Here is a 25873-nt window from a genome sequence, read left to right as displayed (position 1 = left end):
CGATGTCCCTTCTTTAGTATAAGAATTCTAGATATTGCGGTTTTGAGGAACTATGAGGATACTAAAACTCTGTGTGCGTTGTTGTGCCCCTGAATCCGATATTGAGGTTCTTCTCCTAGCCATAGCTTTAGAAAGATTCTGTCGCTTTGCCTGAGGGTGGTGTGTAGACATAGTTGTTGTTTTGGTATACCAAGAAAGTGACATTAGCGGATGTTGATTTTCATAATGTCCCAACATTAGATGTTGATTTTTAATGTTCTGATGGATACTGTTGATTCCTGGTATCGATCGAGAGCTGAGTGTAAAACTCAGTAATAAAATACAAATTATGTGTTAAACTACAATTGAGAACCTAACTTGACCTCGAGAATTTTTACCTGTTTTGAGTATCCGCGGGCAAAAATAACAAAAAAAAAACTAATGTTTGTGTGCATTTAATAGGGACATGCATATAAAAGTAAACTCTGATAAAAGATAATAAATTATTCATGCATATTCCTGTTATGCATTAGATCATGCAGATTTACTTGTTCCCTTGTGATTTATTGGTGATTGCATGATAAATATCTTTATTGCATAATTGATGTTCACTATTGATAATAATTATTCTCTCTTGTTTAACAATTGTTCCTTATTGATTGAATAATTATTTGAATTGTGAATTTGTCATAATTGCATCCTTCTAAAATATTGCATGATTCTCATATATGTTCTTTTTGTTTATTTGTTTTGTTAGAATGACCTGTACGCAGGATCTTTAGATTCTGACGCCCCTACTTTTGTGTTTTACAGTCTCAGGCTCAGTGGAGGGATTTGCTTTTAGGAGAAACTACGAAGACTATGCAACTACTTGACAGACTTTTCTTGAGACAACGTGACTCCATATTTTATGCTTTATTTATATTAATTTGTTTATGTCTTTTGGATTATATAAATTTAATTAATAAAGTTGGTTTGATTTGAAAGATAAGTATAAGATCCCTTGTGGTTTTGGATGTGTTATAACTCTAAAGGCCCCGGGTCTCTGGGAAAGTTTCTGCAATTATTTTAAAAAAAATTGCCACTTTTTCATGAGTATGAGTTGAGGTCGTTACACAAGACAAGTGACAACACGTCACTAACCCTTGAGAATCTAGACTGATAAGATTACATAAGGTGCACATATAACTCACCTCAACAGCTAACCTTGATCCAATAATAACAAGGCCAAAAAGAAATGAAATTTGTGATGAACAAAACAAGTGTCATAAGAAGGCAATTCATACTCACAAAAATCAATTTCTAAAAAATATTAACCAATTTGAAAAAACAAATTTTCAAATCAAATCCAATAAAGGTAAATGAAACCTTAGAATGGATATAGTGCAAGCACAACAAGATGTCAATTAATGCAATCATATGCATGGTCGATATAAGCAAGTCTCCTATGAGACAACAAAGACACAACATTACAGAGGGGCAAAACATATATAGAGATTCTCAAAAAACCATAAAAGAAATCAAAAGTGTTGAGATTAAGAGGTTTTAAGTTTAAGTTTTCTTAGATTAGAGGTTATTTGATATTTTAATTTAATGAGGGACTTATCTGTAATTTCTCCTTTTGGCCTCTCTCTATTTAACATAGAGATTAGCCCTAATAACAGTTAACGTGTTCTCTTATTTTTGCAATTCTCTCTCTCTCTCTCTCTCTCTCTCTCTCTCTCTCTCTCTCTCTCTCTAGGAATCTGCGCATCTCATCTAACTTCTACATGGTATCAGAGCCATTGATCTCGGGAGCGTGATCAATAGTGATTGATCTACACCAACGAAAAAAAATATTGAAATCATGTTTGTTGTTTTTTTTTCTATGTAAGATCTGATAACAGATCTGGGATTTGACCAAGGTCATGACCCAGATCTGTCATCAGATCTAAGGGAGCAGATGTGGATGCGTGTCTTTGGTCTGGTAGCCGTAACCCTTGAGCTCCTCAGTTTTGGATTTTTTTTCTGCCGTGATTTCCTGTTGTTTGGGAGCAGCGGCAATCTCATTTCCTGTGTTGTTGCTCGTGATCGAGATATGACTAATTTGTTTAACCGTGCCCTGAAGAACTGATATTCTTGTTGGTTGTCGAGCTTTATATGTATGGGAGCAGCAGCTGTCATGATTCCTTTTATGCGTCTGCATATTATCGTTGGTCGTGATTCCCTGGATTTTAGTTGGTTGTTTTATTTCAGTTGGTTGTTTTATTTCAGAATATGGATTTCAGCAGTCGTGATTCCCTGTTGTGTCGTGGTTTTTTTTTAACATGCGTGCTGTGAAAGAAGCATGTTAGTATCAGTTGTCTTTCTGTCGTGGAAACAGCAGGCGTGATTCCCTGCTGTGTTGGAAAATATCTCTGTTTGTGGGCTGTTGTTCTTTACTGTCGTGGGATTCTGTGTTGGGTACAGCTGCTGGTTGTCATATTGACTGATGCATGATGGTAACACACGCTATTCCCTGTGTCGCTTGAAAACTGTCCAGATTCTATCTCTGGTGTGGAAAACTATGTAGTCGTGGACTTGCCTGACGCGTGATTATAAAACTTGTTGTTCAAGTGAGTGAATCTAATTTTTTTTTTTTGCAACTGAAATAGAATTAAATCTTCAGTATGGCTGAAACTTCGAAATGTGATTCCAAAATTGAACATATTGGGGAGTATAAGGCTTTTGTCAATCCCTTCTCGTACGGCTCTTATGTAAGGTTGAATGAAACTAATTATGACAGGTGGTCCAGAACTTTTATGATGTTGGTATCTGGACATCGTAGAAAACATATTTTGTTGGAAGACGAACCCACTGAAAAAATGGGAAAATATGTTACTTGGGATGAAGATAATGACATAGTTATGTCATGGATCATGAATAGTGTTGAACCCCATATTGCAGATGGTTTAATTTACTATAATACAGCCAAACAGATGTGGGACAATCTTCGAGATACGTACTCACAAGAGACTAATGTGAGTCGTATCCTGCAAGTCGAACAGGAGATATATAATTTACAGCAGGGAGATCAGACCTTGGCCCAGTACTATGCCTCTGTCAAAGCTGCGTTTGAAAGACTCAATGCTCACAAGCCTCTTTGTTGCTCGAAGCAAAAGGATCATCAAGAACAGACTATGGTTGCACGGTTTTTTACAGGTCTATCTTCAGAATTCTCTGTTGCAAAAGTCCAAACGTTGACTGGATCAGATGTACCTACTCTTGTTGATGCATACAATCGTCTGAGTAGGCTTGCGATCTCTCTTCCACAATCTCAGCCTGTGACTCAGTCATCTGCTCTAGTTATTTCATCTAGTTATAGGCGTGGAAATATTCAGAATATCAGAGGACGAGGTCGTGGACGAGGTATGGGAGGCAGAGGAAAGCTTCAATGTACATTCTGTGGAAAATCTGGACATTTAGAAAATCGTTGTTGGGATAAGCATGGCCGGCCAACCACTTCTTCATCAAAGCCATATGCTCCTAAAGCAAATGTTACTACACTAGAGGCAACAAATGTACATGATAATATCTCTGCAAGTGAGAGTATCACCCTCAGTCGAGCTGAATATGATGAGTTGATAGCTCTTCGCCCCTTGAGTTCTGCCCCTCCTGTAGCTGGTGTTGCCTACTCAACAGGGAATCATCTTCATCTGAATGACAGTAAGTGGATTATTAACTCTGGTGCATCCAGACACGTGTGGAAATTCGCTTGTTTTTCAGATCTAAAGGATATTATTGTTCATCGAGGAGTCTCATTAGTCGATGGGAGTTCCTCACCAGTTGTTGGACAGGGAAACATTTCTATATCCTCCTCCTTACAGTTGAAAAATGTTCTTCATGCTCCCAATTTTCCTCAAAGTTTACTCTCTGTTAGCTGTCTTACAAAAGCATTAAATTGTAGAGTGATATTTGATCCGATGGGTTGTCATTTTCAGGATTTGCTAACGGGGAAGAAGATTGGTGGAGGCTATGAAGAAAATGGAGTCTACTACCTACATCATCCAGTGGGGATTGTTCATGCTGCAGTGGAACACTCATCCAGTCCTGTTCAGTGGCATCGGCGTCTTAGTCATCCATCATTGTCAAAGCTTTGGTCTATCTTTCCTCAAATTCCTTCCACTACATCATTTCAGTGTGAAGCATGTCAGTTGGGCAAGCATCATCGAAGTTCGTTCCCTTCAAGTCAGAGTCAGTCTAGTCATAAAGTCTTTGAACTTCTTCATACAGATGTATGGGGTCCTAGTAAGATTCCTACTAGGACTCAGTGTCGATATTATCTTGTTATTGTTGATGACTTCTCTAAGTTGTCATGGGTGCTTTTAATAAAAGAACGATATGAAGTTCCAAGTATTATCAAATCCTTAATTCTTAAAATAAAAACTCAGTTTGAATCTATTGTCAAGATTGTTCGCACTGATAATGCTCTTGAGTTTAAATCAAAACTTCTGTTACAATTTTACCAAGATCATGGCATTCAATCACAAACTTTCTGTGCCTATTCATCTCAACAAAATGGGGTGGCTGAGCGAAAACATCGGCACCTGCTTGATGTTGCCAGGACCATTATGATTCAATCCAATGTTCCTGCGTTATATTGGAGTGATGTAATTACCACTGCTTGTTATCTGATCAACCGCATGCCTTCATCTTCTGTGGGTGATCAAATTCCATTACATATCCTAAAACCTAATGCCCCACTCTTCTCTTTCTCACCAAAAATATTTGGATGTGTTTGTTTTGTACACAAACTTGGTCCTGACCGTGATAAATTATCTGCTCAAGCTACAAAATGCATATTTATAGGTTATCCAAAAAATCAAAAGGGATATCGATGTTATGATCCTATTTCTCGCCGAGAGTATGTCAGTGCGGATGTATCTTTCTTGGAATCCACTCCATATTTCTCTAGTATCAGTTCCCCGCTGCATATTGGTCCAGCTGACCCTTTTCCCTTACCTATACCTCCTTTTCCTTTGGAATCTCTGCCCTTGGTACCGAACCAAACTTCATCCTCTTCACGATTTAATAATCTTCCATTGGTATATGTACGTAGAGCTCCACCTCTGCCCGTGCCTCCATCCTCTTCTTCTCCTGAGGTAAGTACTACTGACAATAGTGATCTTCATGATGATGATAACAGGCCTATTGCTATACGCAAGGGGACACGACAATGTACCTTATATCCCATATCTCATTTTGTCTCCGATGTTAGAATTGGAAATCAGATGAAAAATTTTATTTCAGCCTTATCTGCTGAAACGATTCCTCTGAACTATCAACAGGCAGAGCTAGATAACTGCTGGAAGCTGGCTATGCAAGAAGAAATGGATGCTTTAGTGTCTCAGCATACATGGGATTTAGTTGATTCCCCAGTAGATGCTGACATTGTTGGATGCAAATGGGTATATACAATAAAGTACAAATCAGATGGATCTGTTGAACGGTACAAGGCAAGATTAGTAGCAAAAGGATATACTCAGACATATGGTATTGATTTCTTTGAAACCTTTTCTCTTGTTGCACGGATGGGCACCATTCGTCTTGTTCTCTCAGTAGTTGTTCATCATGGTTGGAGCTTATGTCAATTAGATGTGAAGAATGTGTTTCTATATGGGGATCTATCTGAGACAGTTTACATGCAACAACCTCCAGGTTTCGAGGTTGAGGGGGAGTGTTAGAAGGTGTGTAGATTGAAAAAGGTGATTTATAACTTGAAACAAAGTCCTCGTGCATGGTTTCAAAAGTTGTTTGAAGTGATGTCACGCTTTGGCTTCAACAGGTCAGCTGCAGCTCATACACTATTTATCAAGAAAACTAACTCAGGCATAGTTGTTATGGTGGTATATGTGGATGGCATCATTCTTATAGGAGACGATGTGAAAAATATTAAAGCCACAAAGGCTCATCTTCAAAAACACTTTGTTACAAAAGACCTTGGTTCACTTAGATATTTTATGGGTATAAAAGTTGCCAGGAACCGTGAAGGGATGGTTTTGTCTCAACGGAAGTATGTTCTTGACTTATTAAAGGAAACAGGAATGTTGGGAGCTAAACCAGCAAATATTCCCATGGACCATAAAGTTCAATTGTTTGAAGAAGGGTCAAAACCGGTTGATAGCAAAAGCTATCGCTTACTAGTAGGGAAGCTACTGTATGTAACTGTTACCAGGCCGGATATTGCTTTAACAGTAAGCAAAGTTAGCTAGTTTATGGACAAACCAACCGAGGTACACTGGAATGCAGCTATAATGATTCTCAAGTATTTAAAATCTTCTCCTGGAAAAGGGTTATTGTTCAAGAAAGGTGAAAATCTGGAGATAGTGGCCTATTCTGATGCTGACTATGCAGGATCTATAGTGGATAGAAAATCTACCATAGGATTATGTGTGTTTCTGGGAGACAACCTGATTTCATGGAGAAGAAGCAAAATGTGGTTTCTAGATCGAGTGCAGAATCAAAATATAGGGCTATGGCCCAAACAGCTACTGAATTGATGTGGGTCCGTACTGTTCTTCATGACCTTCAGGTGAAGGTTTCCTCTCCTATGACCATGATGTGTGATAACAAGGCTGCCACATATATAGCGAACAATCTTGTCTTTCATGAGAGAACAAAGCACATTGAGGTTGATTGCCACTATGTAAGAGATATGGTTCAAGCTAGTTATATCTCTACCAAATATCTAAAGTCGGAGGACCAAGTTGCCGATATGTTTACAAAGCCTCTTGCTAGACCAAATTTCTCAAAATGTTGTGACAAGCTGAGCATGATTGATATCTATGCTCCAGCTTGAGGAGGAGTGTTGAGATTAAGAGGTTTTAAGTTTAAGTTTTCTTAGATTAGAGGTTATTTGATATTTTAATTTAATGAGGGACTTATCTGTAATTTCTCCTTTTGGCCTCTCTCTATTTAACATAGAGATTAGCCCTAATAACAGTTAACATGTTCTCTTATTTTTGCAGCCGTCTCTCTCTCTCTCTCTCTCTCTCTCTCTCTCTCTCTCTCTCTCTCTCTCTCTCTCTAGGTATTTGCGCATCTCATCTACCTTCTACAAAAAGCATACACAAGTACAACTAATCATGAATACTAATAAAAAGATTAAAATTCATATATATGCAATAATCTTAATAACTTAAAGTCACATAGCCTATACAAAAACTATGAAGAATCACATAAGATACGTAATAAGACCGCATTTAAGCATATATGCAAGTAATAGATTACTCTAATGCAAGATATATATCAAAAGTAACATATGATACGTGGCATAATTATCCACAAGGGATGATCACAAGGGCCACAAAAGGACCAACAATAACATAACTATTTTTAATAATTTTAAAAACATTCATAAAAGTGAATAACTCCCATAAAAAGAATTCATGCTCAATACCTTATACACAAGGATCATATATCAATATAAAAAAAATTTATTCAAATCTCAAAAGTAACAAAGTATCCATGATCACTAAGATCTTGACCACATAATTTTTTTTTAATATTTCATAAAATATTATATGTTTCACATAATAATACATCAAAGCAATATCTCATAAAACATACTAGTGAATGACACACCAAACCATTTTAAAATAAATATTTTAAAGTATTTGACAATTTTTCAAAAACAAACAAATTTCAATATAACAATAAATATGAACATGATTTGACATTTATAACCATGAAGTGTTCGAATAAAACATTTAAATGCTAACAACACATGCTTTTTAGAATACTAGATCATATGCATACATTTAAAACAAGTTCAAAAATCTAAGGTTCAAACTAGATCTCATAAAAGCATATATATATATATATATATATATATATATATATATATATATATATATCATTTCATAAAATCAAACAAAATTTATAAACCTTATAAATATTTAATAAGAATAAATCCAACAATAATTTTGAAAAACATTTAAAGATTTTAGTTTTTAACAAAAATAACCAATAACTTTTTAAATATAAGAAAAACGAGTGTTTTATCATCCATATTGCATGAGATAGATAACTCAAGTAACACTAAAGATTGAAGATAAATATTGAGTCAAGATTTTCCTTTAATCCAAGCTACACAATGATCACGAAGCACAAACTTGAACCAAAGAATCCCAAGACCCAAAAGACAAAATGCCAAGAAAGATTTTTTTGTTTTTGATACCATGTAACGAAATATGCAGAAATATAAAACAAGGGCCTGTAAGGGCTTACAAAATCATAAACACAAAGTGCACATGCACAACACAAGTCTAACTAAGCGACAATACAAGAGCACAAAGACACTACACAAGCATTAAGTGCATTTCAGACAACAAAGAATTTAAAAGAGAAATACAGGATCATAAAAAATATATTTTTTATTGAGCATGAATGCTTAAGAGAAGCATTGAAGAACAAGAGAGGGGTTTCCCCCTATTTATACACAAGCGGTAGTTACAAATAAAGTTGTTGGACTATTCCAACAGCTCTATTGACTAGTCCAAAAAGAATCCAACAACATTATTTGGTCTTCAACTAAATAGTTCTTATAAAAATAGAAAAGGACAAAAGAACAAAATAAAGTAAAAGTACTAGTATGGCCCTAATGGGCACAGCCTATTATAAGGATTGAAATGACCAAAATACCCTTAATGGGTATTTACCTATTATATATATATATGTGTGTCTGTGTGTGTGTGAATAAATACAAAACATATATATATACAACTTAACAACATACACGTCCTTCGAGAAGTAGATGAAACAAACAAGGTTGGATCATAATAGCTCTGCTCAAAACCAAGAGATCTAACAGTTGAGCTAAACTTCTAAAACAAAGCCTGAGGTGCATGTTTGAATCCATATAAAGCTCTCAATCTAAAAACTCTACCCTCAAATTTAAGTACCTATGTGGCAATTCCATATATACCTTATCATCCAAATCCTCATTCAAGAAGGCATTTTTTTACATCTAATTGCCACAAATTTCATTGTCTTACTGCAACAATCCTTATAGTGGTCATATGAGCAACAGATGCAAATGTTTCAGCAAAGTCAATCCCAAACTACTAAATGTAACCTTTTGCTACCAACATTGCCTTGTATCTTTCAATGTATCCATCTTCCCTAGTCTTAATCATGTAAACCTATTTACATCCCACTGCATTCTTTCCAAATGGGAGTTTCACAAGATCCCAAGCATGCATTCTCTCTAAAGCGCATAAGACTTAGGCTCAACATAGGAGTGAATTAAAGCCAAGAATACATGATGATTAGAAGAAAAAGATTTATAAGAAACAAAATGAGGAACAAAAATTCAAGAACTACGATGAACATGAGTAGGAGAGGAAGGTGTAGGATCTTGAATTACGTGGTCAGAATTAGCCGAAAGGGAATCAGAATTGGCCTCTAAAATCTTGTCTTCCTGCACAATTTAATCTATGAAAGGTATACTCGAGACACCCTCTTGTCTTCTATCATAGGTTTGACCAAACCTATTATCAGGAGTTTAAGACCCAGGCTAAATGTTAATATTCCTCTCAACACCTTTTTCTATTGGAAAAGGCATCAAAAATGAAAACTCAACCTCACTCTTCTTCTCACCTTTAGGCTGAGAAAAATATGTTGTATGCTCATGAAAGACCACATGTCTAGAGACCCACATCTTCTTTCCAAATGAATCATAACATGTACAACCTTTATGCCCATTAGGAAAACCCAAGAAGCAACATTTCACCACCCGAGGAGAAAGTTTATCTCTATATTGCTCAAGTAACAAAATAAAACAACTGCAACCAAATATTCTCAACCAATGTCATAAAAAGCATTAAGGCAAAGCAAGGCGCTCCACCAAAAAATAGAGGCGAGGCGTAAGCCTCAAGGCGTAAAGCATAAGCCTCAATTTTTTTTTTGAAAACTTAAAAAAAAACTATAAAAATATCTAAAATTACAAATAAATAAATAAAATGCTTCTTACTCTTACTCTTACTCTTATTCTTCTTATTATTATTATTACTATCACGCCTTAGGCTGGCGCCTTGAGGCATAGAGGGCCTCGCCTCAAGGCGAGGCGCGCTTTTAACAACATTGTTCTCAACAATTTGTAATTGGGTGCAACACCATACAACTTTTGATAGGGAGAGACACTTTTAAGAACTCTATATGGAATGTGATTAATCTAATAGATTGCCATACACATCAGGAGCCCAATAAAATCTTAGACACACAACCAGAAAACAAGAGAGCCTTCCTCTCTGCAACTCCAATTTGCTCAGGCATATATGGACATGATTTTTTATGAACAATTATTTTCACTTGCAAGAAATTTTCGAATACATAACTAATATATTCTTCCCTTGAATCTAACCGAAGAATTCTAACCTTAGCAAAAAAATGTCGCAATCATAGCACAGAACTTCTTGACAGCTAAATTATATTCTTCATAAAGTAAATTCAAGTAACTCTTGTATAATGATCAATAAATATGACAAAAATAGGCAGAACCACCATTAGATAAAACTGGTGAGGGACCCCAAACATCTAAATGAATAAGATCAGAAGTTTTATCTGACTCTATGTCCCTAGACCCAAAGGGCAAGGCATGACCCTTTGCTAGCCTACAACTCTCACACTCCTTATAGAGCCTTTAGGTCCACCAAAACTATTAGAATAAATATTATTCGAAGTCTGGAACTAGACATATGACTAAGTTGTTGATGCCACAACATAGACTCATCCAAAACTACGGCTCCTGGGCCACCACCCTCTTTTGAGAACTCAAATCTAATGAGTCTAAGTAATATATGTCCCGGCTTTTATGGTCAATCCCAATCTTCCTTGAAAGTTGATCATGCACAACACAATCCACAGGAGAAAAGATTACATTGCAATTATATTTAGTAATTTGGCTATAAGATTTATAGCTAAAGAAGGGACATGAAAAACTTGGGAGATTCAGGTTGCTCCCAGGACAAGAGATGGGAATCACAGATCCAACTTTAGAAATTCCCATAGAGGACCCATTTGCAGTGCTGAATAAACCACTACAAGGATGACAATTGGTTAGAATAGACTCATATGACATGATGCACCTGAATTTATTAACCATTCTGAGAAACTACTCAAATAACCAACAAGCGCAGTACCAAAAGTAGACAAAGAAGAGGAACCATCAATCTGAGCAAGAAGTTGTTGAATCTTCTCCAAAGTATTAGACTTGACAGAAGACAAAGAATCTAAAAAGCTTCCTGCATAAGGCATACAATGTACACTAGTCACAATTGGAAAAGTATCCTTCGACTTTCCTGCCTCTTCAGCACAAGGAATTATAAGGGTCCCACACTTTTTTTTCCTTAACATAAGGCATGACTTCTGTTAAAATATGATGTATATTTATATATATATATAGATTACGACACATACACATATATATGATATATATATGTCTATGTGTCTATCTACATATATAAATATATATATATATATATATATTTATTTTGTAATACCCGATAGGGGTAATTCTGTCATTTCACTTGTACACGCATATCATTGATATGCTTTCTTTTCTTTCTTTTTCTTTTATTCTTTTTCCTTTTACTTTTTAGCTTTTCTTTTTTTTATTTATTTAAGAGGGGTCCACATAGAGTCGTTGGACCCCTCCAACGGTCATAAATATGATTGTTGGAGGGGCGCCAACGACTCTATGGGAGCCCCTCCTTGGGTCCCTTGCTGTGTATAAATAAGGGGCATGGCCCCATGTATTTCTTAAGCTTCTTGTGAAGCATTCTATGAGTGAAATATATTTTTTTACCTCTTTGTGTGCTTGACCACTTTTGTGGTTTATTTTGCCCATTTGTGGCCTCTTGTGTATGTGCGTGCTTCCATGCAATCGCTTGGAGACTTCGCCTCTTTCATTTGGCACTTCATTACATGGTATCAAAGCCTTGGTTAAGAAGGCTTCATCGGATCCTCTCTTGACAAGTAATACCTCTCCTCTCTCTTGTCTTAAAAATTCTTTTTCTATAAATGGCCAACAAAGATGCAAAAATCGATCTCTCATTCAAATTGGATGGGACCAATTACGCATGTGGGCGGCCGCTATGGAAAATAATCTCAAAGGTAAAGAGCTTTGGGGTTACGTATGTGGAACCATTCCGGAACCACAATTGAAGTTAACTAAGTTTGAAGGAGATGAGGAAAAAGCTTTGAACGAAGAAGAAAAATAAAAGGCTATTCTTGATTACTCTTCTAAAATGAAAGATTGGGAAAGTGAGCATGCTAAAATCTTAGCATGGTTCATGAATAATGTCGAATTGAAGATTTGTGCAAATTTTGCAAAATTCAAAAAGGCTAATGAAGCATGGTTTTTTATGAAAGGCATGTATACCCAAAGAGACCTTGCTAGGCATTTTTTTCTACAAGAAAAGGTAAGAGCTACCAAGCAAGGTGATATGAGTATTAGGGACTACTATAGTGCCCTATCCTCTTTATGGGATGAGCTTGTCCTTCTCGAACCGCAATGGGAAGGAAGTGCTATTGCCATGAGACAAGAGCAAATGGAAAAAGAGAGGTTATTTCAATTTATTCATGGGCTTCGTCCCGAATTTGAGCAACTTAGAGGATCTCTTCTTCATAGGGCCTCTACTCCTCTAAGCGATATTTTGGCCGACTTATGTCAAGAAGAAACCCGTTTGGCCTTGAAAAGAGATGTTGATGAAGTGCATGTCGTGTTTAGACCCGGCAACAATGTAAGATCATATAAACCACCACATTTTTGGAAGAATAATGGTGGTGGAGGAAGAAAAATTATTTGTCATAATTGCAATGAACCGGGCCATATTCGTCCCGATTGCCCTAAATTCAAAAAAAAGGTGGCTTCCGTGGGGGAAACTCCTCCAATCATCAATGAAGATTCAAAGAAGGATGGTGACATAAAGGAGTCCATCACTCATCTAACCGAAACTCTTCAACAATTTATAAAGATGAATGCCTCTACATCATCCTCTTCACCTTTCACTTCTGGTGCCGCCATCTCCTCCTTTCTAGGTATGACTTCTTGGATTCTTGACTCGGGTGCCTCTTTCCATATGACTCCAAATGCATCACTTTTGTCAAAACCAAGTCTCAATATATTCAAATCATATGTATTCACCGCCGATGGAACATCTTTGAATGTTGAAGGCATTGGAAACCTTGAGAAAACTTATGACCAAAACAAAAAAATTTTTGTTCACAAAATCCGAATTATTCTAAAACTTAATCTAAATCTTTTTTCCATCTCTCAAATTACCGATTTTGAATGTAATGTCTCGTTTTCACCAACCCATTGCTATGTGCAGGATCTCCGGTCAGGGAAGCGGATTGGGCAAGGCCATAGAAGAGGGGACCTTTACTATATAGATTTTTTGTCTTTGCCATCCAAATCATTTTGTAATCATGTTCAATCCAAAGATATTGAGACTTGGCATAAGAGACTTGGACACCTTAGTATTTCCAAGTTGTACCTTCTTCCGTTTTTTGAAAAAATTTGTAATACAAATACATTTACATGCAATGATTGTATTCTTGGGAAAATTCACTCTCTTCCATATTCACATATTAATTTTATGTCAAAAAGGCCTTTTGAACTTGTGCATTCCGATGTATGGGGACCGGCACCCGTTATGTCCAAAGGGGCTACTCTTACTATGTTTCTTTTATTGATGATTTTACTAGATACACATGGGTTTACATTATCAAGAATAAATCCGATGTCTTCACTAATTTTAAAGAATTTTACGCTCTTGTTCAAAACCAATTCCAACACAATATAGTCATTTTTAGATCCGACTCGGGAGGTGAGTACATGTCTAAAGATTTTCAAAATTATTTTAAAACAAATGGAATTTTGCACCAACGATCTTGTCCTAAAACTCCGCAATAAAATGGTCTTGCGAAAAGGAAACATAGACATTTAATCGAAACTACAAGAACTCTTCTTGTGTCTAAAAATGTTCCTAAAAGCTTTTGGGCCGAAGCTCTTCTTACTGCAACATATCTTGTAAATTTGTTCTTTAAAAAATGTTTCACCCTTTGAAAATTTATTTAAAATTACTCCAGATTTTAATAGACTAAGAATCTTTGGATGCAAATGGTTTGTACTTAGTCAAGGACAAGATAAGTTGTCACCTAAAGCTCTTGAATGTGTGTTCATTGGCTATGGTGAGAATCAAAAAGGCTATAGATGCTATTATATTCAAAACAATAAACTGTATGTGTCGAGAAATGTAAACTTCATTGAAGAACAAAATGGTTTCGATATCCACATATCTAGGGAAGACATCGATTATTCTTTTCTATTCGACCTTAGCTCCTAGAATTGAGTCCCCTGAGGCAATTATTTGTGATACTACTTGTGATGCATTTTACATTATAATGATATACCACAACATGATAATGTTTCCCAAAATGAAAACCTTAATGATATAAATGTATATACTCGGTGGTTAGGAAATGAGCATCAACCTGCTATTGACAGATACTCTCAAGACTTCTCTTTAGAAGAATCTATTGACAACAATCCACCTAGGAGATCTTCTCGTACTAGTAGGCCACCACAAAAATTTGTGTCTTATGAATCTTTTTCTCCGAATTATAGGGCTTGTCTCATGTTAATACATTTGTATCATGAGCCTACCTCATTCAAGGAAGCTAAAGAACATCCACATTGGATTGAAGCTATGAAAATCGAATTAGAGACTCTTAACAAAGCCCAAACCTGGAGCATTATTCCTCAACCTTTAGGGAAAAAGGCAATTGGGTGTAGATGGGTATATAAAGTCAAAACCAAATGTGATGGGTCTCTTGAAAGATACAAAGCTCGCTTGGTTGCAAAAGGCTACGTCCAAGAATATGGGATTGATTATGAAGAAACCTTTGCTCATGTAGCCAGAATGACTAGTGTACGAACCCTAATTGCTTTAGCATCCATCAAACAATGGCCGATATATCAACTTGATGTTAAAAATGCGTTCCTAAATGGAACTCTGTGTGAAGTTCTTATGGACCCTCTGCCGGGTCTTGAAATTGGGAAAGACAATATTCTAAAATTAAACAAAGCTCTCTATGGTTTAAAACAAACACCAAAAGCTTGGTATGATCTTTTTAGCAAAGTAGTTCTTGATAATGGTTTTTCCTCATGTTACACAGATACTGCTTTGTTTGTTAAATCTTCTAATGAATACATAACAATTTTGTTGTTATATGTTGATGACATGATTATCACAGGTAATGATAAGAAAGGTATTGACCTTATTAAAAATATTCTTAAGAAAAATTTTGATATGTCTGATCTGGGTTTTCTAAGGTATTTCTTAGAAATTGAAGTCGCATACTCCCCGAAGGGGTATGTCCTGTCTCAGATGAAGCTTGCCTCTGACATTATTGCTAGGTCTGGGCTGACAGATGACAAAAGGGTGGAGACTCCAGAAGTGATCAATGTCAAGATGAGAGCCAGTGATGGCACTCCTTTAGCAGACCCCACGCCTTATCGTCAATTGATTGGATCTCTAACATATTTATCTATCACCAGGCCTGACATTTCACATGCAGTTCATAGTGCAAGCCAATTTCAGACTGCTCCTACTTCTACTCACATGACAGCAGTAATGAGGATTTTCAGATACTTAAAAAATTTCATAAGGGAGTATTCTTATCCACTTCTTTACCTCTTACTTTACTTGCGTATACTGACTCCGATTGGGGGGTAACCCCGATGATCGTATTTCTACCACAGGTTATTGTGTGTTTCTTGGTGAGTCACTTATCTCCTGGAGGTGTAAGAAGCAGCATAAAGTTTCTCTCTCATCTACAGAAGCAGAATATCGTGCGATGGCCACTACCACAACTGAGATTATGTGGTTAAGAAGCTTACTTAAAGATATGGGTGTCTCATTCTCAACTCCTTCAAAGTTGTGTTGTGACAACAAGAGCACTATTTATATTTCTAGCAATAACACTTTTTTCATGAACGAACGAAGCATATTGAGATGGACTGTCATTATGTTCGTGATGAGTTCATACGGTGCACCATTCAACTCCTATATGTTCCTACCGAATATCAGTTGGCGGACTTCTTCACCAAAGCTTTGCCATCGCCTCGCTTCTACTTCCTCCTTAGCAAACTCTCGGTGATTTCACCGTGTGTTTGAGGGGGGTGTTAAAATATGATGTATATTTATATATATATATATATATATATATATATATATATATATAGATTATGACACATACACATATATATGTCTATGTGTCTATCTACATATATAAATATATATATTTATTTTGTAATACCCGATAGGGGTAATTTTGTCATTTCACCTGTACACGCATATCATTGATATGTTTTCTTTTCTTTCTTTTTCTTTTATTCTTTTTCCGTTTACTTTTTAGCTTTTCTTTTTTTTATTTATTTAAGAGGGGTCCACATAGAGTCGTTGGACCCCTCGAACGGTCATAAATATGACCGTTGGAGGGGCTCCAACGACTCTATGGGAGCCCCTCCTTGGGTCCCTTGTTGTGTATAAATAAGGGGCATGGCCCCATGTATTTCTTAAGCTTCTTGTGAAGCATTCTATGAGTGAAATATATTTTTTTACCTCTTTGTGTGCTTGACCACTTTTGTGGTTTATTTTGCCCATTTGTGGCCTCTTGTGTATGTGCGTGCTTCCATGCAATCGCTTGGAGACTTCGCCTCTTTCATTTGGCACTTCATTACAGACTTCTTCATGTGACCAAGCTTCTTACAATAGAAGCAATGACTAAGGATCATAGCACTTATGGATTCTTCAGAACTAACTCTTCTAGATGCAAAAAACCTTCCAACTGTCACCCTTAAAGCCTCACCAAGGTGATATTTTTTAACCCAATTTGACAGTTCAAAGACTTGTGTCAAATAACTCCAAGAATCCTTAACAGCTTCATACTTCAAAATATTTGCATCAATATTTTGCTCCACTAATCCTAGAAGCTATGATTTAACCTTAGTGTTTTCCTTCTCTCATTCTAATCACCATTTTTTTGGCTTCACTTTAGTGCCATCCAAATATCCTCTATAATCAAAAGCTCAATAGCACCATTCTCATAGAGTTCGCCCAACAGACATAGTTAGTGCCATCAAACTTGGCCGGCATGACTTGAATAGTCTCTTTTTTCTCCATCTCACACCAATCGCCAAACTACAAATTTCTCAACAACCCTGCACAGAACCAATATGCACAACCAAGCAAGATCAAATATATGTGGTATATATAACTACTATAGCACACAAAACATACAGGAAAACTTAATCAAACAAAAACTTAAACAAAAACCACAACTATGATGATGCTGATAACAAGATGCTTCATTCAACACACCAAGAATACCTCAAACGATGCAAGCACATGCAAAACCAGCCACAAATCACTTCTCATAACAAAAAACTACCAAAAGCCAGCATATTAATGCACCCACAATCAACCGATTGAACCAATAATCCAAAAATAGGGCTACCGCCTCAAATAAGCAAATCCTCAATAAAACTAAACAAATGCCAAGATTCATGCAATAAATACTTTAAATAGATAGTTGACACCAAAACGACTCAAATGCATCTATACCAAGGTTGCCAAACTGGAAAGCGGAAGCAGGAAACAATACGGGAAGCGGAAGCGAAAAGCGAAACATTTTAAAATTTATAGGAAGCGAGAAGTGAAGTATCAAATTGAAAGCGAAATAGAAATAAAAAATAAAGCAATATGGTAACTGAATAGGAATCGAACAAGAAGCAAATCAAAACTAAAAAAAATTGATTATTCTTATATTTCATGATTTTTCAGTAAAAGAGTTTAATTTTTTTTAAATCTAACAATGATGGTTACCAATTTAGAGAAAGTACATGGGAAGTGAGTGGAAGCGTGAGAGAAAATGCATTAAAAACATGAAAAGAAACGTGAGAAAAGCATATAGGAAGCAAAGACCATGCGTGTGGGAAGCATAGAAGAAGCGTAGGAGAATCGAGATTCCCATGAAGTTTTGGAAGCGAGTATTGCGCTTCTGAAGCGAGTTTTCGGGAAGCATGTTTCCCACATACCTAAGAAGCTTCTGGTAATTTTGATCTATACAAAGACAACAACAACCACTGATTGGCTTTGTGTGAGCAGATTTCTCGAATCTGGTCACTATTTCACCCAAAATCTTGAAAATTCATAGAAAATTTAATATTGCTTTGATTGGCGTGATTTTTTATTTGGACTCCTAAAATTGAGTTCTATCAAGCCCTTACCTCAGAAAAAGCAAATCTGAAACTTCGTTCTAGCAAGATGATATCAGAACCTTCTCCATGTCACAAATCCCAATGCAATACCCAGATTACCAATGAATGGAGTCTCCTTTCCATTATGGTCACAATCTCAGCCCTCTCTTTCAATCTGACATGGCTTTGATACCATATCAAAACAAGAAGATGAACTCTAGAAGAGAGAAGTAGAGAAGAAGCACAAAAGGAAACTTCATTACTTCAAAAATGAGACAGATACAACAATATAGGGGAGACTTTCCCTCTAGCTCAATAGAAGACAAAAACAGCTGACTTTACTCCTAACTATGACAAAATACAAGAATAACTCTATAAAGAATGAAATGTACATATACATAGAAAGAGGGGGGCAGCACACAAAATAGTGATATATATTACATCAATCTTAGCATTTGTGAAGATAAAATTGGAGCTCAATCTTACTATTCTAACAACCCTCAACAGATGTTAAGAGAAAAAATTAGACATCTATTAGAGGGTGACCTGTGCATTATTGTTTGAAATGAATGTTGTTCCAATAGGTTACTGGTCTGAGACACTTCTTATTCCAACTTATTTGATGATAGGATGCTTTTATACATTCTTGAAGGAAAATATCGTTGTGAAATGCTAAACCCTAAGACATCTTGCATTTCCTCCCTTTGTAACATTTTGGATTGTATTTATGAATGTGTACTGGTATGACTGGTATAAGAGCATATTAATAATTATACATTTGAGATATAAATAATAAAAGGACTCTCTCTCTCTCTCTCTCTCTCTCTCTCTCTCTCTCTCTCTCTCTCTCTCTCTCTCTCTCATTATTAACATGGTAACGAAGTGATTATTCAACAAGGTAAGGTGACAATCCAAAGCTACACTATCCTCCATTCAGGTAATCACTACTAATCTCCTTTCGATTTTCTTTTTCCTCTTGTTTTCCTGATTTCCAAAACCTATATATTTCTCTTTCTTGTGACCTGTTTTTTCTCTCTCTATCTTAGTGCATGCCAAATCTATAAATCCATAGCATATCTGTTAAAGGGGAAAAAACATCAATGTCAGTAGTTGTACTATTGATGCCAGCAGGCATAGGCCAATCACTAGATTGTGATGCTGATCTTCCATCTCTGTAAGCTGTCCACACCAGCCTTTCTTTTTCTTCAGCCTTTTTCTTGCAATTTTTCTTATTTTAATTCCAGGAAAATTGAAGTCTATAGCTGCCATCATACGTTCTTTTTCTACAACATTAATGGCATCCACCAGCAATTCACTTTCTTCGTTATCCTCATTCAGCTCCTTTTTCTTTTAGAACTCGATTTGTTCCTGAAAATTCAATAGCTAATTTTTTTATTTAATCAGTAATGATAATCAATAGCCCCCCTTTATTTAAGGCCATAATCTTATGGATCATTTAGGAAGAGGGAGTCTCACCTAGTAACATTTAAAAGTGGGGTTAATACGAGTCAGATAGATTTTTTAGAAAGAGAGATAGGGGTTGTTGCATCGATTGTAAGGTTATACCAGGAGAAAGTGTAGCTACACAACATAGAGTCTTAATTTTAGATCTTAGAATTAGACAATCCCGCAAAAGGGATAGACATAGGATAGATCCTAGAATTAAGTGGTGGGCACTGAAAGGAGCTAAACAAGGAATATTTGTAGAGCAGGTAGTTAAGGAAGCTAATTGGTGTCTCGAGGAGGATTCAGAATCAATGTGGAATAAGATAGCGGGTGGCATGAGAAAAGTGGCTAAGAAGGTATTGGGTGAGTCTAAAGGTGGTGCACCAATAGGTAAGGATACATCATGGTGGTATGATGATGTCAAATTAGCTATTAAGGTTAAAAGAGAGTGTTATAGAAATCTAAGTAAGAGTCGTGATAATGAGAATTTGGAGAAGTATATGATAGCAAAGAAGGAAGCTAAAAAAGTAGTTCGAAACGCGAGGGATAAGGTACATAAGGAGGTTTATGACAAGTTGGATACCAAAGAATGCGAGAAGGATATTTATAGGCTTGCAAAGATGAGAGATAGGAAATCGAGGGATTTGGGTATGGTTAGATGTATCAAAGATGAAACGCAAAGGGTTTTAGTCAAAGATGAGGAGATTAAGGAGAGATGGAAAGATTATTTTGATAAGCTATTTAATGATAGTCATGCTCAAGATCTTGGAGACTTCTCCATTCCTTTTCATGAGATAAATCGTGACTTCATGTGCAAGATTCAAAAGAAAGAAATTGCAGAGGCTTTGAAGAAAATGAAATCAAGTAGGGCAGTTGGCCCAGATGGTATACCTATCGAGGCTTGGAAATGCTTGGGAGATAAAGGTTTAGAATGGTTGACAAATCTTTTTAACTTGATTTGGCGAACAAATAAAATGCCTAATGAGTGGAGGAAGAGTACTTTGGTGCCTTTATATAAGAATAAGGGTGATATACAAGATTGCACAAACTATCGTGGTATAAAACTCATGAGTCATACTATGAAACTTTGGGAGAGGGTGATTGAGTCTAGGTTGAGAAAGGTTGTCATGATATCGGATAATCAATTTGGTTTTATGCTTGGAAGATCAACTATGGAAGCTATACATCTTCTTAGACAACTTATTGAAAGATATAGAGAGAGGAACAAAGATTTGCATATGGTTTTTATTGATTTAGAGAAGGCATACGATAGAGTACCTAGGGACGTTCTCTGGTGGACAATGATGAAGAAAGGTGTTTCTCTCAAGTACATTAATATAATTAAAGATATGTATGAAGGAGTAGTAACCAATGTCCGCACTTGTGGAGGGGTGACAACCAATTTTCCGATAACGGTTGGGTTACATCAAGGATCTGCTTTAAGTCCTTTCCTATTTGCGATAGTGATGGATGAGCTTACGAGACCAATTCAAGAAAATGTATCGTGGTGTATGTTGTTTGCTGATGATATTGTTTTGATTGATGAGTCTAGAGCTGGGGTTAATGCTAAGTTAGAATTATAGAGACAGACATTGAAAGCTAGAGGTTTTAAGTTGAGTAAAAGTAAGACTGAATATATGAAATGTCGGTTTAGTAAGCAACGAAGTAGTGATGGGAGTCTAGTGAAGCTTGGTGAGCAAGAAATACCGGTGAATGATTATTTCAAATATTTGGGATCCATCATTCAAAAGTATGGATAAATTGATGGAGATGTAAATCATAGGATAAAGGTTAGGTGGATGAAATGGAAAAGTGCAACTGGAGTGTTGTGCGATCGTAGAATGCCATTGCGGTTGAAGGGAAAGTTTTATAGGACGACTATTAGACCCACTTTACTATATGGTACGGAATGTTGGGCTGCCAAGAGACATCATATTCAAAAAATGAGTGTAGCTGAGATGCGGATGCTTAGATGGATGTGTGGAAATACAATAAAAGATAAGATTCGGAACGAGGAGATACGTAAGAAGGTAGGTGTTGCACCCATTGAAAATAAGATGCGAGAGAATCGTTTACGGTGGTTTGGACATATTCGGCGAAGGCCTAATGATGCTCCAGTTAGAAGGTTGGAGAAATGGGAAAATATATTAGTTAAAAGAGGTCGGGGTAGGCCTAGGAAAACTTGGATGCAGATGATAGGAAAGGATATGAATGCTTTGAACCTCACCGAGGACATGGCATTGGATAGAAATGATTGGAGGAAAAGGATTCATGTGGAAGACCCAAAATGAATTTCTTTTTTGGTTCATATCGCTGACCCCAATTGTTTTGGGATGAAGGCGTAGTTGTTGTTGTTGTTGTAATCTGATGGATCATATCACTGGACTATAGAATTGACTCCCCTACTTTCTGATGTAATGCTGTAAGAAGATGACACACCCAACAAACCTCTACTGTTACAGCTGACATTGCCCTGTATTCTGCTGCCTTACTCTAACGCACTGCAGTTCTTTGTTTCTAGATGGACCAAGAGACAAGAAGTGAGTTCAGATATACTCCACAGCTTGTCACAGGTCTCCTTGTATTTGGTCCCCTACCCAATGTACATCTCTAAGTAAGCTATGACAACAAGCTAAGAATGTGAAGACATTCCTAACCGCTTTCGAAACCAATGCATTTGAAATAGTCACCTTAATATATTATAAAATTCTTTTAACTTCCTCTGCAAGTTGAGTCCCAAATTAATCAGATTTGACCCACTAAAAATAACACATTAGTGGTTATGGTTGAATCCATCCATTGCCTACAATGGATGGCCCTAGCTAGTTCCATGTGAAGCCCAAACGTCACTTTTGCTAACCAAGCTGAAGAAGACTGGGCTATGTTGTAGGCACATTGCATAATAGTTCAAACCTGGCAGATCTAAACCTGAGACAAGCCCAACTTAGACCTAACCTAAGCCAGTTAGGATTCACTATCCTCATGACTGGACATGTTGAGCTAAGTTGGGCATTTAGGAAAAAATACCAGTTGGCAAATTCAGCAAATATGCTAAAACATGTGGCATGGACACTTATGCCCAGCCCAAGATGCATTAGGCCGGGAAAGCTCACAGCCTATGTCACAGGGATTCGGCCAGACAGGTACCGCACCCGCGTCGACGAGACGCGGGTGCGGCACCCGGTGCAGTCAACCCGACCCTGGGTGCGGTCAACACACCCAGGGTCATTTTGGTCCATTTTTGGATTTATTTATTTTTTTAAAATTTTGCCCTATGAAATGGGCTACGGAATTTTAAAAAAAAAAAATCTTGGGGGGGGGGGGGGGGGGGGGGGGGGGGGGCTGCCCCCCTATAACCCCCCGCCCGCTGACCGCGCAACGGGGGGAACCCCCGGACCCCCCCCCCCCCTTTATTTATATATATATATATATATATATATATATATATATATATATATATATATATATATATATATATATATATATATATATATATATATATATATATATATATATTTTTTTTTTTTTTTTTTTTTTTTTTTTTTTTTTTTGCCGCCCCCACACCCATGTGACATAGCTCACAGCACATGTGGTGTTTGTGTGTGTGCATGCATGTGTTTGTGTTGAAGGATAAAATCTTGAGATTGTGTTAATAGGAGGTAAATGTCAAGAGAGCCTGCCCAGCCGATGTGAACTTCACAGCAATTGTACAATTTTCCTTCAAATGGTTTTCCCTTAAAAATCCACTGGCTAAGCTGAAAACCTTCAAACATAATTTTCCAGTAACAAATTAATAAAAAATCTAAAGATGTGAGGACAGAAAAGGATCAGTAATGATAACTTCAAGATAATAAGCTTCAACAATATCACAGATCTTATTTAGAAACTTTCACTATAATTGATCCATGTCTAAACTGATGCAAATCGGCGCATGTAAATCTGTGTTTGCACCTGATTTTGATGAGGGTGAACCTTGTGCATCATCAAGTAGATATTCATGAGCATCAGATACAGGTGAAGACTGCAGATCTGTGGTAGCTTCCACGGCCTCCTCCTCTAAGACAATGCCCTTCGTGCCAGCATTAGCTCCCACATTATTGGCTTCTCCATCAGCAGGGGTACATGAGAATATAACACACAAATCTTCATAATATGGTACACACCTATCCCTATACTTCTGTGATTCAGGATGATCCTGCAATGCTTAGTGTCAACTACTGGCAATTATACTCTACTATATCACATGCAATTTGTAAGGTAAGTGACACACCTTTATATAAGCTTCCCACACAACCTCATCATTAACCACTACCATTTGAGACTCGTGACTCCAAACAATCCCACTTTGCTCACATAAGGATTTTATAATACTGTATTGCTTCTTTAAAGTCTTCAGACGATTTTTCATGCAGTCCTTGTTGTAGAGAACTCCAAATTTCTGTTGAAACAACCTCTCCATGTGGCTCCAACCATGTTTAGCAAATGAATTTTCTATCTTTGTGCCTCTACCGACCTCTTTTACCATGAGGTTAATAAAATAGTGGTCCATAAGTGGTGTCCAACTTATGTTCTTTCTGTTACGACCAATAGCTGTGAGCTCCATTACTTTCCTGCAGATTCATGCATGTATATCTGTAAGAAAGCATATGTAATTCATTGCAATACCTACAAGAAACCTTAATCACAATAAGAGGTACCCAACCAAAGGATGATCAACTATTGGCAACACATGATCTACAAGTGGTACGTCTTCCTTATCACCCAACAAGGTGAGATCAATGTAGTGTAATAATATTCAAGATAGTAATGAATTATAGAAATTTTAAAAAGTGTTTTTGTTCTCTGTATTAAGTACTTATGAATATATTTGCATTTAATAATATACAATAATAGCTCACCTACAAGGGCATTTCTCTAACATATATATAATTAAAATAAACTGTTTTATATTAATATAAAATATCTTTTAATGTTTTTTAAAAAAACTTCTCTTTGTATGAAGTATTTACGAAAATATTTTTATATTAACAATATACAATATTTTATATAGCTCACCTACAAGAGCATTTCTGTAAATATTTATTGAGATGAGAGTGGCCCGCTTATCTCTAATGATGGTGACCATGTCATCCTCTCTCTCTCATTTCTGTAACATATATATAATTAAAATAAACTGTTTTATATTAATATAAAATATTTTCTACTGTTTTTTTAAAAAATTGTTCTTTGTATGAAGTATTTATGAAAATATTTTTATATTAACAATATAAAATAATTTATATAGCCCACCTACAGGGCATTTCTGTAATATTTATTGAGATGAAAGTGGCTCGCTAATCTCTAATGATGGTGAACATGTCATCTCTCTCTCTCTCTCTCTCTCTCTCTCTCTCTCTCTCTCTCTCTCTCTCTCTCTCTCTCTCTCTCTCTCCACAACAAGGTTAATTTGAATGAACCAAGGACACAAAGTCAAACACATTTTGGACCATGTGATCAACATGTCGAACTTTGTGTCCATGCCACTCTGGCATAGATGTTATGTTAATTTCTACAATTATTTAAAAGTTCACCATCACACTGTTAATGTAAACATATATGTATGTATATGTTTACATATGTATTTTTGTACATTTATAGTTCACGGGTATTTTTGTCTTTTCACATGTACATCCAAAATAAGTATATTTTTATTTCTTTCTTTTTTATTTTTCTTATTTCTTTTTCTTGTAATTATTCCCAGCCAAGGTGGTATTTTGGGAATTAGGTAGGGAGTCATTGGACCCTACCCAACGGCTAGAATTCTAGCCATTGGGTAGGTCACAACGGCTCTATGAGCCTCCTCATGTATATAAAGGGGTCTGCCCCCTCTCTCATTTTATGTATTCTTCAAGGGTTGTTCCCTAATAAAGATCCATATTTTTCATGTGTTCTAAGCCCCTTAAGTGGCTTGTTCTTGTATGTTCTTTGTGTTGACCCATAAGAGGTCTTTTTCTCAAAGTGTATTCTAGCCCATAAGTGGCTCTCTAAAGCATAACATCAGTTCGTGACATGGTATCAGAGCCTAATCGTCTCTTTGGTGATATTCAACTCTTCTTCAAATATATTTGAAGTGGTGCAAAGATCAGGCCTTGCCTTGGGAAGCATGCCGACCAACTTTTGAAG

General features: G+C 36.4%; 1 protein-coding gene across 3 annotated transcripts in view; it reads right to left on the bottom strand.

Moving 5' to 3' along the window:
• The window catches only part of LOC149811980 (L10-interacting MYB domain-containing protein-like), a 95869-nt gene that overhangs the window by 47024 nt on the left and 22972 nt on the right, over positions 1 to 25873 (bottom strand). For all 3 annotated transcript variants that reach the window (XM_089993464.1, XM_089993466.1, XM_089993465.1), the window contains 2 exons: positions 23982 to 24321; positions 23663 to 23906 (listed from right to left, as the gene is read on the bottom strand). In XM_089993464.1, the coding sequence (XP_089849590.1) occupies positions 23663 to 23906; positions 23982 to 24321 (584 nt within the window). The remainder of the gene's footprint in view (positions 1 to 23662; positions 23907 to 23981; positions 24322 to 25873) is intronic.

This window comes from Nuphar pumila, chromosome 17, assembly GCF_984573655.1.
Source record: "Nuphar pumila chromosome 17, dmNupPumi1.hap1.1, whole genome shotgun sequence".
NCBI lineage: Eukaryota > Viridiplantae > Streptophyta > Magnoliopsida > Nymphaeales > Nymphaeaceae > Nuphar > Nuphar pumila.
Note: the sequence above shows the minus strand (reverse complement) of the source record. Positions and strands in the feature narration are given on the sequence as shown.